Source organism: Embiotoca jacksoni, unplaced genomic scaffold, assembly GCF_022577435.1.
Source record: "Embiotoca jacksoni isolate LCO1_2020_lvr unplaced genomic scaffold, fEmbJac1.0.p SCAF_21, whole genome shotgun sequence".
Lineage (NCBI taxonomy): Eukaryota > Metazoa > Chordata > Actinopteri > Embiotocidae > Embiotoca > Embiotoca jacksoni.
Window position 1 is genome coordinate 3,588,730 of NW_027185352.1, and position 12,950 is coordinate 3,601,679.

Sequence of the window (12,950 nt, forward strand, 5' to 3'; positions counted from 1 at the left end):
TAGAATAGTGACCACCAGGTCCGCTCCTCACCCGGAGAACGGCTGGAACTCGGTGAAGTTGGCCCAGCCGGTCTGCTGCATCCCTGCTGAGCTGTCCCACGCTGCTGGAGTCTGAGACGCTGCCGTCCCTCCAGAGTCCCTGAAATTCGCCGTCCAGCTGGAAACTGGAAACAAGACACAAGACTTTCAAACGAAGACACAAAGCTTATTTTGAAGGGATGTGTTCTGACCCGGTCTACCTGTATCTGACGTGTTCTGACCCGGTCTACCTGTATCTGACGTGCTCTGACCCGGTCTACCTGTATCTGACGTGTTCTGACCCGGTCTACCTGTATCTGACGTGTTCTGACCCGGTCTACCTGTTTCTGACGTGCTCTGACCCGGTCTACCTGTATCTGACGTGTTCTGACCCGGTCTACCTGTATCTGACGTGTTCTGACCCGGTCTACCTGTATCTGACGTGCTCTGACCCGGTCTACCTGTTTCTGACGTGCTCTGACCCGGTCTACCTGTATCTGACGTGTTCTGACCCGGTCTACCTGTATCTGACGTGTTCTGACCCGGTCTACCTGTATCTGACGTGCTCTGACCCGGTCTACCTGTTTCTGACGTGCTCTGACCCGGTCTACCTGTATCTGACGTGCTCTGACCCGGTCTACCTGTTTCTGACGTGCTCTGACCCGGTCTACCTGTATCTGACGTGCTCTGACCCGGTCTACCTGTTTCTGACGTGCTCTGACCCGGTCTACCTGTATCTGACGTGCTCTGACCCGGTCTACCTGTTTCTGATGTGCTCTGACCCGGTCTACCTGTTTCTGACGTGCTCTGACCCGGTCTACCTGTTTCTGATGTGCTCTGACCCGGTCTACCTGTATCTGACGTGCTCTGACCCGGTCTACCTGTTTCTGACGTGCTCTGACCCGGTCTACCTGTATCTGACGTGCTCTGACCCGGTCTACCTGTTTCTGACGTGCTCTGACCCGGTCTACCTGTATCTGACGTGCTCTGACCCGGTCTACCTGTTTCTGACGTGCTCTGACCCGGTCTGCCTGTTTCTGACGTGTTCTGACCCGGTCTACCTGTATCTGACGTGTTCTGCTCAGAGTCTTCGTCCTCATCAGATTCAGAACCGCGGTCCCGCTCCCGGCCTCCGTTTTCCATGCTGCTTCTGGAGCTTCCCTCTGAGGTCTGAGAGACTCCAAACCTGGAAGATATAGAACGTGGACACAAGTTGATTGAAAGGTAACGACAACAAATTCATAGTTTATAAAATACTTGAATGAAAGCAATAAACGTTTCGATTGAAATAAAATATCATGAGAGAATCGAGATCTCAATTTGAACCCCCTCAAAAAAAAAATCCTGATTCTCATTTTATCCAGACTTAGTATTGAAGTGAATTGGAGGTGCGGCTCCATATTATGACAACACAGTTATTAGCTGCTACAGTTTGCCAGCTTTCAGTAGTCGAGCAAGCTGAACCAGTGCAGCTGTTACTCTCTCCCAACAGCTCCGGAGCAGCCGGGGAGGCCGAGTGGCTGCTGTGAAGGAAACTCCGCCTGTGGCAGATTCCCACAATGCACCAGTGATCATATCCACAGGGTTACAGCGTGTTAAGAGAGACACAAACACTGGCGCAGCTTCACAGAGGGAACGGGTTGAGTGACGCAACAGTGAACTACACGGATACAAATGGTGTTGTCTCATTTTATATCTAGTTATAAAATATGTACCCATGTACAGTACCCATAAAAAGTCCGAACGCCAAACCCTAATAAAAAAAAGAAAAACTGCGGTGAGGAAACGTGAAGCAGGAAAACGCCGTCAGGTCTACCGTGTCCTGGATTTAGCTTGTGTTGCATAGTTGATCTCCTTCTCTTCCCAGATGTCCTCCTCCTCTTCAGCATCATCAAACTGGCGTATCCTCTCTTTACAGCAGGCTTCGAAAGCAGCCGCGTTGGCCTGTGAACCAACACACACTTCCAGTTAAAAGCCAGTCCAGCGGTCTGCTGCCAGTTTAATCCTCCTCCTGCGCCATGTGACCGTGCAGCCGAACCGAAAGGAAGCCGAAGACAGCTCGGAGCGGGAAAATCACATCAAAAGGTTCTGCTGTGTTTTAGAAATCGCTCGACATTTTTAGATAAAGGAGTCGAATCGATTCTTTAAGTCGACGGACTGTTTTGAGCTCGAACATTTTTGTAGTAATTATTTTCCAAATAGGCAGTAAATAGTGACGTAAAGTGACAATTTCCTTTTTTTCATTCCAAACTATAAATTGAAAACCTCCATGAAGACTAATCAAAACATCAGAGACAAAAATGTTTCTGCTGTGATACGATGGGTCAAACTGGAAAATTGTTTTAAAGCAAAATTCATTACAAAATAAATGATAATAAAAATACAACAAAAATAAAGACAGGGACATTTAAAAATGTATTTACTGATGCCACGTTGAACTACAGCGTTTATTCGTTTCACTCAACGGTAGCATATAAACATCACTGACAAGGACAGCAGATACACAAGATTCAATTAGATTAATAGGCAATTTTAAGTCCCAAAACAAGACACACATCCCTGTAAAAAAAAAAAAAATACTTACACTATTATCATCAGCATCTAGATTGAAGTTTATTTCAGCAATTCGGTCAAATGTGGCACTGAGGAAAGAAAACAGTTAAAATGTGAGTCAGCATTACAGAGCGAAGACAAAAAGACAATTCAAATTAAAACAGACATTATAAAAGCAGCTCATTATCTTTGCTCTCAGTTTTTTTGGGGGGATGATTCACAAGATGTTATTATTCTGAAGCCGCGATCTAGTTACTTGATATTTTCATCGTGTTCGCTGAACTCCTCATCGTTGAACCCGAACTGATCCACGAAGTTGGCGGTCATCTGTTGGATCTGATAGTCGGAGAACGCCTGCGAGAGTCGAAGGAAACTTGTGAAGTGATATCCCGTTTGGTTTGCGACCGACAGGATGTGTTGCGCTGTAATTACTTTATAACGGCAGTGTGGAGCGCGGCGTGCATCCCCCTGCGGCGGTCTCACCTGCTGCAGAGACAGGTCGTTGGGGAACGGGCTCTCCATGTCGTCGTCCTCGCTGGACGAGTGCATGTTGTGGGTGCTCACCTGCAGAACGGTGCAGACGTTTGCTCAGCTCCACTTTACAGATGCAGTGATTGTAACAAGACATACGGCTACGTCACATTGCGACTAAAATATGACAGACACAGTATAGAGAGAGCAGTCGTCGATAAGTAAATCGCTGTTATTCCTAAATTTTTTTCAAAAAAACTCAAATAAATTGATGTATTTTTGAATTAACCCCGTGAACACAGGATATTTTTAGGCAAATTTAAACTACCTTCACTTTTAAGCTCATATCTTGGTCATTGTAGGAGGTAACCATTCATGCTGTAGCTTGTTTTTTTCAGGACAGTCGTAGCTATCCAGATCATTCATCATTTAATTTGATAATAGTTAAGACTTTTTATATATTAGCCTTCATATCAAGGAAATTCTTCGCTGTTGGGAAGGCCCGCAAATAAGTTCTGCTGTTTATTTTGATAGACAGTACGTTATATAGTGATCGGGACTTTGGGAACTATTCAATTAAAAGAAGCGGGGTAGTGGTGGTGGGTGGGGGGGTATCTGCTTCTCTCTGTGAGGAATAGAGGAGGAAGAGGAGTGAATTTGAACCCACTTTCATCGGGTCCTAAAGGTTGATGGAAAGTTGAGTCACTGAGTTTTGTCATTCTACATAAGTTTTAACTGAAGAGACAAACACACTCAGTCTTTTTGAATATCAGACTACTTGCAATGCAGCAAATGACATTTTCTCGCAGTGGTAAATGCCCATCTGCAGTTTGCCTTGTTCTGTCACCTCCTTTGAAAACATAGCAGCAGATACCATGACTGTCTGTGACCTCACTGAGGAGAGTCTGCCGAGCTTGACATCTGCAAAGTGTGATCCGGGCCACTACTGCTGTTTAATAATTAAAAGACACTTCTGACTTTATAAAGTCTTGGATTTATTAAATGACAATTTTGACAAGAAAAGTTAAATTGGCTGAGAAGCCGGCAACGGCTGCTCTGACACTGTGCTGGCCTGCATGGTCCTGTCCATATAAACTGCTGCTGCTAGAACACACTGGGCTTCAGGTGGGAGAGAAGAAGAGGAAGTGAGGGGACGTTAAAAGATTGGCATTTCTTCAGAAAAGCGTTTGGTGATACAGTGACATCTCACCAACTCTACCGTGTTCCTCCTGTTAGTTTCTCTCAGGGTTTCGTCCACGAAGCTCTCCCAGCGACCTCTGCAGTCTTCTGGCAGCTCTGCGAAAGAGTCTATGATTCAATGACTTCTCAATTCAAATGGAGACCTCATTTGGCATCAAGAGTACTGCATCACATAATTACCTCTGATGAGGTCAGACATCTGGACCTGTACCGGTCCTTTCTCCAGGTTCTGGACCACCATGTTGGCAATTCTGGTCAGATGACCCATGTTTCCTCTCCTGGCTCCTCCCTCAGACCTGACAGTCACAAGTACACACTGAGATTACTTTCATCAAAGTAACAGGACTGCAAACACCCTGATTTCACTTCTTCACTTGGTATACCGGCATCGAGGTATCTGTGGTATTAAAATCGATGGTTATCATACTGCGCACGTGTTCCTCCTAGACTGCCTGACTCAGCAACGGGCGCCCACACACACACACACACACACACACACACACACACACACACACACACACACAGAGGCAGCGGAGAAAATAAAACTGATCATATCGCCATCTCCACCACCGAAAAGGTCATTAAAATCTAGGGTGGGAGAACTTTGGAAATTGAAAAAATGAACATGGGGTTTGTCCTTGAGGACGGAAATCTAGTTTGCAAAAAAATATGGACGCAGAGTGATTTCAAAGGAGGAAACACGTCACACATCTTTAAGAATCCCCCCCCCACACAGATCAAAGTATGCGTCCCATTTATAACTTTAACGGCGAACAAAAAAAATTGATTGTTTCAACGTCAATCATAAAATGCGCTATTGAAATAACTTTCCACATCCCCGCTCACAAATCCATCTTTTCCAGCTCAGAGGGACGACATCGATGTGAGAGTTTAAAGTACGGACAGTCTGGCTGAGCTGTCGCACGCCTCCAGCACACCGTCAACTTTTTTGATACTTCAAACAATGTAACCGACAATAATAATAATAATTTAATAATAAAATACCATCTGCAGTGATGCCGTATTACCATGATATTTTCTGAGACGGTTACCGTGGAAAAACTCCATGGCAACCCTAATTTCAACAAATGTATTGAGCACATCGCTAAGTCATGTTTATGAGAAGATCTTTACTGTATTTTATCGTTCTCCTCCCAGGCGTCAAGGATCCTCTGAACCAGTCGACATTTCTGGAAGAGCTGAGGGTTCAACAGAAACACACAACGACTGTGTAGTCAATATTTGAGTTTTTGGGCCTCATCTGACAATTTTCAGGACACCAGACCGCTCCGAGCACTTACATGAGCCACAAGGGCGTTATGGATGGAGGTCTGTGGGTCACTGGTCCTGCCTGTCTCCACTGCCTCCCCATCCGCCTCAGTGTTGGACGCTGCAGGGTTCCCGTCGTGGTTCTGGAGGCTTGGGCCGGGCCGCTCTTCTGAGGAAGGATGGTTCAGGATAGCCGCCACACACAGCTCCACTTGGAAGTGCAAAAAGTTATTCCAGGAGTATTTGAAGAACAGGTCCTATGCAAATGAAAAAGAAACGTCAATTGACCTCAATTAACAGCGTGCAGTTGTCAAGATGTGCCGCTGTTACGTGCCAACTTTAAGCATTTTAGTCAGTTACTGAAAACATGAAACGGACATTTTGTTGTTGCTCCCCTCAATCGAAGTTATTCAAAGAAGTCGTAGCAATAATATCTGAGCCAGAAAGGACCTCTCCAGTGTCGCCATGTTGTTTAAACCAGTACTAAAACTGAGGGGTTGAATTTCCGTCCGCTGACCTGCAGTTAATGTTCATATATAAACCTGTTTCACACAAGCCACGCCCACTGCTCTTTGGTCAGTTTAGAAGGTAATCAGCACTCGTCTGCCTCATGACCAACCTTATGCAAGTCTGATGACACTTGGTAAGGTAGAACACACCAAGAGGGTGATGAAGGAGGAACATCTTCTAGCCCAAACACATCTTACTCACTCTACAATGACAAGCAAAAAGGTCCAGAGTGGAGCCAAGTCTAGCCTACCAGTAGTAGGTCCATGGTGGCAAGATTGCAGAGCTCCTGGCAGATAGTGGGCGCGCTGGTCTGCAGCAGGGCAGCCACCAGCCGAGCCATGTGCAGGCGGGCGTTCCCCAGTGGCTGCTCCAGAACGCCAACGGTCGTCAATATTGCACTTTTCTGTGTTAGGAATGAGACGAGCACATAAAGCGGTGCCATCACAAAATGTTGTTTTGATACCAATACACAAAACCACAAAGTTTCAATTCCACAAAAACAATAACACGAGAACAATAACATGGAAAATGAGGCTCTGTGACACAGGAAAAGTGCAGCGGCAAATCAAGTATCCCAATTAGTGACTGCAGTGTTTTTAAAAGACGTTTCTGTTTACTTCCATTAAACTACGAGTGTGCGCTTATATTCAGAATCAATTTTCTTTCACGGGCAACATGTGCGTTACCTTGGGGGGGTCCAGAAGAAGTTGCTGGAAGTCCTTTAAATGGGGCTCAATGGCATTTAAAATACTGCTGCTGACAGTGTAAGACCTTTCATAACCCTGAGAATACAGATCCATCAGCCCTTCCAACCTGAAGACACAAGCACACAATCATGAAATCAGCAGACTTGAAATGATCACAAGATGATCTCAGTTTCCTCCACATTTCCTCCACTTTCTTGATCGCTTACAGAACTAAATACCACAACCATTTACAATGTGACGTTATTCCACGAAGACCCAGGAAGAACGCACCCAAACAGACCAATAAAGCGTACATCATTTAGAATCAAAAGCTTGACAGTAAGTACTCACCCAGACCTCCTGGTCTCCAGTAAGGTAAGTAGCACTTGAGTTCCGTTAACGATGGAGGCCTCGCTCCTCTCCCCCTCAAACATGTTCTTCAGAAGCCCTGCTACACTCTCCTGCCTGAAAGACACACGTTTATGTAGCAGCAAATAAGACAGCAAACGAGTTGTAGATTTTTTTTTTTTTCCTGTTACACGAGGAAGCACTACGAAGGAAACAAACTCAAATTTGTACTAAAAATCTGAATTGTTGTCGAACAGGCTCCGCCCGCAAATGTTTGTAAACACACTAGAATCGGATGTTCTTTTTGAAAGAAATCTCCAATATGTATGCTTCGAAATAGCCCACATCCGGTGATTGGGTGAAAGAGATGCTTTAATCAAAAAGTATTGTAAACTTACGATTCTAGTACAGACAATAGTGGGTCAGCCTCCACATTCTCCTGCATCTGATTGGCCTGGTCTCGACTAAGGCGGATGATGTCACAAAGCGTTTGGGACGCATTTGATTGTCTCTGAAAAATACATCAAGTTAACAGAAGACTCCATTAAGCTCTAATATTACATCAACAGAATCATAGCTTTTCTATCTGACAAAGGGAACTTCATGAGAACACGGAGACGGATAAACTCCCAGCCGGCTTTACGCTCACTCACCTCCTCATCTTTGCCAGTATGGATGAGTTCTGTGAGTCTCTGTACCAAACTTTCTTCATTCAGCCACTGGAATAAAAAAAAAAAATTACAAAAAAAATAACAAACATTAGATGCATCAATGTTTTTTAAAGGCTAGGAGGTATACCAGCGCAGATTTAGATAGCTTACATGTAGGACCTCCTGCCTCAAGGGGGCAGGCTCCACACAACTGATGAGGCGAAGCAGCAGGTCCATCATGGCAGAGGCGTCGATGTGTTTCAGCACCAGACCAATAAAGCCTTCTTTTTTCTTTAGAAAGGTAATCACCTGGAATAATACATAATGTTCAATACTTTGGCTTCTAGAAAACAGACAAAATTAAACATGTTTCATCCTTTTCATTGTACCTGTTCGGTTTTCCTGGCAATGAGATTGCCGATGGTTTTGCTGAAGAAGCTGGCCAGTAAGGGGTTGAGAGGTGGGTCCTGTTCCAGGAAGTGGTAGAGCACCTCGAGGAGAGACTCATCCGCACCCAGCTTATCATTTATGATGGACACGTCTGATGTCAGGAGCTCACAAGCAATATTGGGAAACCTTACCAGAAAAAAAATGGAAAATTACAATGAGAAGTTTCTGTGCAACTAATGATTTCAAAGTGGATTTCTGTTGTGTCTACAGATGATCTGAACCTCGAAATGCCTAACAAAGGTAAAAAAAAAAAATAGTTTTAATAATGTTAAATTAGAATACATGTTGATGTTTGTGGGGAATTTCAGTGACAGGAGAATGTATGGAAATAAAGTATAAAAATATCTGCTTTTAAATTCCAATCAATTACAAAGGTGTAACAATATTAGAGACAAAGTTCTGTGTTTTTAAAATGAAATAATAAGAATGAGTTGAACTTCAAACTAAACAACAGCTGAGTTGAGCACAAACTGCCCTGATGTCTAGAACTTCAAATTAAAATTGCTGCTTTTAAATTGCATCAGTCGTAAGCCTGATGGTATTTACAGTGATCATTTTGTACATTTTAACTTTAATATATTGCATTAATTATTGCGTGGGGCACGTTCCGGGTGATATACTTGAATATTATTATTCACATTATTATACCTTGTATCTCGAAGCAGTATATAACTGAATATATTGACTCTAACAAACTATTTACTGTATTGTTTTTATGAGTCACTGTTTGTCTCAGTGTGGGGTCTCACTTGAAGCGGCTCCTCTCCTCCAGGTCAGCGGGCGGCTCTGTGGTGATGAGGCTGACCAGCTCCTGCATGCAGTGGTCCTGGGAGAGGAAGAGGAGCAGCCGACGGTTTTGGGCTTTGCACTCCTGCAGGACGTCATCCTCCTCCATCAGCTCTCTCAGTGTCACGTCCTCCCTGTCCAGCAGCTGGTCAATGTGGGAGGTGGTGTGCAAGTCAAACTTCCAAAACATGGTGGCCGCTGGGTCGGGGTGCACAGCCCTGGACCGTGGGACGGCAGGGCGAGATGGGAGGTAGAAGAAGAAAAGAAAAACAAAAGTGGAGGAAGATGAGGGAGCACACAGAGGCCCAACAGTGAGCAAAGACAATAGGAGAGGGGAGAGTGGATGTGTAGGTGGGGAAAGAAACAGGGGAGAGAAACTGATGTAAACAAGTGTGCGAGATGGAAGTTCAAAACAGCACTGCTACTGACGGTATATCCTCTTATACCAACACAATGTACAGGCACTGTCCTGAAAACGGCATCCTCTGACTATATTAACGTAAACACTCAGTCTGAATAAGGGTGATCAAACATGATGTGGCTTTTTCCAATTAATTTTGCATCAATATAGGGCACTTTCAACAAACTCTACTGAATTTTTCATACGAGTTCGCACAAAGACAACAACATATGCTCTACTCAGATCAGATCGTTCGTGAAAAAAGAAAACAAAGAGCGGGATTAAGTCTAATGGAGATGAAAACTGGCAGCTAACTCTGATGTCGTGACGTCATGCGGAGGTGATGTCAGTCAGTCAGTAATGATGTGTTGCTCTTTATGACTCAAATGGAAATGTGGACCTGAACAGATCTATAGGCAGGTATCTAAAATATGGCTTTATTTCCAATAAGGGCAATAGTTGGATGTCGTCAAAGGCTGTACAATTACCAAAAAAAAATGAAATGCCACACAGTGAAGTGTTCACACATACCAGTGGATGAAACGTGGATATCTTTAATCAGACCTCCCCCACGGGCGAGCAGGCATTTGTGTTTGTGCAGACGACAGAGAGTGTGGCGAGGCCTGGCATTTATCAGCATGGGTCTTCTCTTAAAACGTAGGCCTCTTTAGGAGATGAGACGCTGAGAGGCTCACCATAACCTGCACGACATGACGGTTGATAAATAATCGGAAAGATTTACGAAAACAAATGACATTATGTTAGCATATCATTCAAATGTAATTTTAGATTGGCACAAATATTGGATGTGAATATATACATTGAAGAGGTATAATGCATTTTTTTTTTAGCAGCAGCATTTCAGAGCATCGTGAGTCAGTTACCAGTTGGGGATATGCAAGATTCATTTGTCTACAGTCGAGAGTAATATCATAATCAACTGTGAAGCCAAATTTGACCATAAAGTTGTATTTACAATACAGCTGGCTAGTGAGTGTATCAACATTTAGACCTGGAAATAACCATGAATTATTATGACCATTTCCCAGAATGACATTCAAAAAAGAATCAAGCAGTTTCATTGTTGGTTAGAACGACACTGAAAAGTATATAGAACCTCTGAACATTGAACAGTGCATGCTCATCTTTCTTCAACTTTGTAACTTTGGCACCACAACGGAGGCTTTTAATTGCCCACAATTAGATATTGCTAGATGAAGACGTCATCCTAAAAAATGGAAAAGTATTTGATACATTCATGACTAAGCAATTGTGTTTGTTTATCCTCAAGCTTTTACTGTGGCAGCTAATCTTGACAATGAAACACACCAGCAGTGACATAAACCAAATACATCTGCTGACTTTGCAAACGCTAACATATCTCTCTGAGCAACATGCTATCAACAGTTGACCATGGAAGTAAAACTGAGGCACAAAGTGCTTCCTCCTTTTTTCTTTTCCTTTTCCTTAGGAGGACTTTTCCTTGCACATACAGCAGCAGCGTCCATCTGGCATACATTTACAGAGTACACAAACGCAATAATAACCCGCTGAACGCTCCCTGTGGACACTAAGCAGGAAAGCAAATGCTTGCCTTTGCATCCAAAATAGAACTTACCAGAGAAACAAGTCTCCTGGCACATGTAACCAACGATGAAAAGAGGAACAATGGTAAACAAAAGGTACACATGTGGATACTATGAACCAAACAACAGTCTGTAACTGGGCAAGTTGAGACGCCGTGACAAGAAGTGAAAGGGAATTCTACCCACATGTTTGCATGACCTCTCCTTTACTTGCTGAATGTAAAGACCGATAGCCAATGAATGTTCATGGTGTTGCACTAGAAACCTAGCAACATGCAGGACCGAATGATTAACAGATCCACAGTAGTGCACTTCAGAGGACAAACACAGGCGACAGTAACACGTCCTGTTGCTGCTTACTTTCACTCAGATGCACTGAAGTTGTAAAATTAGTGAACCAGACCAGTCTCTAATGTTTGATACACAGATTATGCTCCCAAAATATGTGAAGAGTTGAGAATAATAGCCAGTAATTTTACTAATACTAGCTTTATACAAGAGTTGTCTGTGTTTCTTCAATCAACATAACATTTAAAAAACATTTAAAAAATTTCCCCTCGGGGATTAATAAAGTAAATACCGACCTACCTACCTAACAGATCACCTTTGTGTTCGTCAGGTGTCAAATTTAAATCATCTAAAATGGGAATTTTATATTATTGTCTTACGTACGGTAGCCAAACATATATGTGTATTTTAAATCAAGCAATGACAAAACAAAAACCTGAAGTATCTGCATCAATCTTTTATAAACTTTAGCTCCGGAAGCGGGTTTGTTACGATGATCTAACACCAGAAGATAAACTGGTGTGCAGCTAAAGAAATGTAAACTGAGCCTTGGCATGAAAAGCACATCAACTGACTCGCAGTAGGAGCTCAGATTTCTGTTTACTTCAACTGTGTCGGAGGCACACAGATAAATAATAATAATAATAATAATAATAATAATAATAATAATACAAGTTAAAACAACATTCACGTTAACATCATTCCTCGATTACAAATTAAACTCCGGGTTTACAGACAGTGTTGTTGTTCTCGGTTTCGGTGTCGTCGCTGCTGAACTCAACACCTCTGAACGAACATCTGCTCGTTAGTCAGCAGGTCGTAAAGAAAACGAAGAAGATTTCATGAAGAACAAAACGGAGATGAAGCCGACGGGCTTCATCTCGATGGCACCAACTGGTAGCAGTTAGACGTACCGTAACGACTCGGTCACGTTGAAGTCGTCCAACAGATAAACATCCTTCGGACAAAGTTGTCCGGTCAACATCCGTCCACGGATCGACGTTATTCGGTAGTTTTGGGGCACAAACCTGCTCAAACTATTTCGCTCACGATAACGTTAGTTCCTCCTTTCCTCTGATTAGCATGTAAGCTAATTAGCTACTAACACCTAACTTGTCCTGAGCGGAGTTGAACAACTTTGTCGACGCAGCAGCAAAGTTAACAAGTTACAACGATTCACGACGATCTTTCCGAACAAAACTGACCTTTGATTCAAAGTCCGCTGCTCCTCCTTCCGTCTCCGTCGGATTGTTGGTGGAGTTTTTTCGTCAAGCAGCTACTAAGTCAGCAGCTAGCTATCAGCTAGCTGTGTGAGCTAGCACACGTTAGCCTGTGGTTTGTTTTGAAGTCTGCGACAGCACAGGCTAGCTAGCTCAACTTAGCTAACGTTAGTCAAATGTGGCTTTGAAGTCTATCAAATGAACAGCTCCCCGGCATCAATGGCTACTTGACATGAACATCAACACGTGTTATTTCAGATACAGAGTGTATGATTCGTACTCACGTACAGAGTAAGTCAAACGCGGAGCTAAGTTTAGCATGCAAAGCAGGAAAAACTCAGTCATATTTTTCGAATCAAAATGGCGACATGGTCACGGGAGCGCGCATCAGACCCGCGCGGGAGCGCGCCTCGACTTCAGACACTGAGCTCTGCAAAACGTGTGAGTGCGATGTGACAGCGACGCTGTCGCTTTGACGGTTAAATCCTCACGATTTTAGACCAAACAAACCTCAG

The 12,950-nt window shown here is 43.6% G+C and overlaps 2 protein-coding genes across 11 annotated transcripts in view; one reads left to right on the forward strand and one right to left on the reverse strand.

Annotated features, from left to right (window-relative positions):
* The window catches only part of ppp6r2a (protein phosphatase 6, regulatory subunit 2a), a 20,879-nt gene that overhangs the window by 7,004 nt on the left and 925 nt on the right, over nt 1-12,950 (reverse strand). Inside the window, exons 1-20 of one of the 10 annotated variants that reach the window (XM_069156446.1) lie at nt 12,421-12,833; nt 9,873-10,042; nt 8,905-9,159; nt 8,095-8,281; nt 7,877-8,014; nt 7,709-7,774; nt 7,454-7,566; nt 7,059-7,172; nt 6,708-6,834; nt 6,272-6,424; nt 5,544-5,768; nt 5,377-5,441; nt 4,423-4,538; nt 4,253-4,350; nt 3,004-3,135; nt 2,828-2,925; nt 2,603-2,660; nt 1,835-1,962; nt 1,080-1,204; nt 32-164 (exon numbers count right to left, since the gene is read on the reverse strand). In XM_069156446.1, coding sequence (XP_069012547.1) covers nt 32-164; nt 1,080-1,204; nt 1,835-1,962; nt 2,603-2,660; nt 2,828-2,925; nt 3,004-3,135; nt 4,253-4,350; nt 4,423-4,538; nt 5,377-5,441; nt 5,544-5,768; nt 6,272-6,424; nt 6,708-6,834; nt 7,059-7,172; nt 7,454-7,566; nt 7,709-7,774; nt 7,877-8,014; nt 8,095-8,281; nt 8,905-9,131 — 2,303 coding nt within the window. In that variant the 5' untranslated portion in view covers nt 9,132-9,159; nt 9,873-10,042; nt 12,421-12,833. Of the gene's footprint in view, nt 1-31; nt 165-1,079; nt 1,205-1,834; nt 1,963-2,602; nt 2,661-2,827; nt 2,926-3,003; nt 3,136-4,252; nt 4,351-4,422; nt 4,539-5,376; nt 5,442-5,543; nt 5,769-6,271; nt 6,425-6,707; nt 6,835-7,058; nt 7,173-7,453; nt 7,567-7,708; nt 7,775-7,876; nt 8,015-8,094; nt 8,282-8,904; nt 9,160-9,872; nt 10,043-12,129; nt 12,365-12,420; nt 12,834-12,950 lie in introns of those variants that run through there. The other 9 variants (XM_069156444.1, XM_069156442.1, XM_069156443.1 and 6 more) reach the window with 9 other exon arrangements.
* LOC138202458 (E3 ubiquitin-protein ligase Hakai-like) overlaps nt 12,206-12,950 on the forward strand; it is a 5,689-nt gene continuing 4,944 nt past the window's right edge. The window contains 1 exon segment of the mRNA XM_069156449.1: nt 12,206-12,271. The gene's annotated coding sequence lies outside the window, so the exon portion shown is untranslated.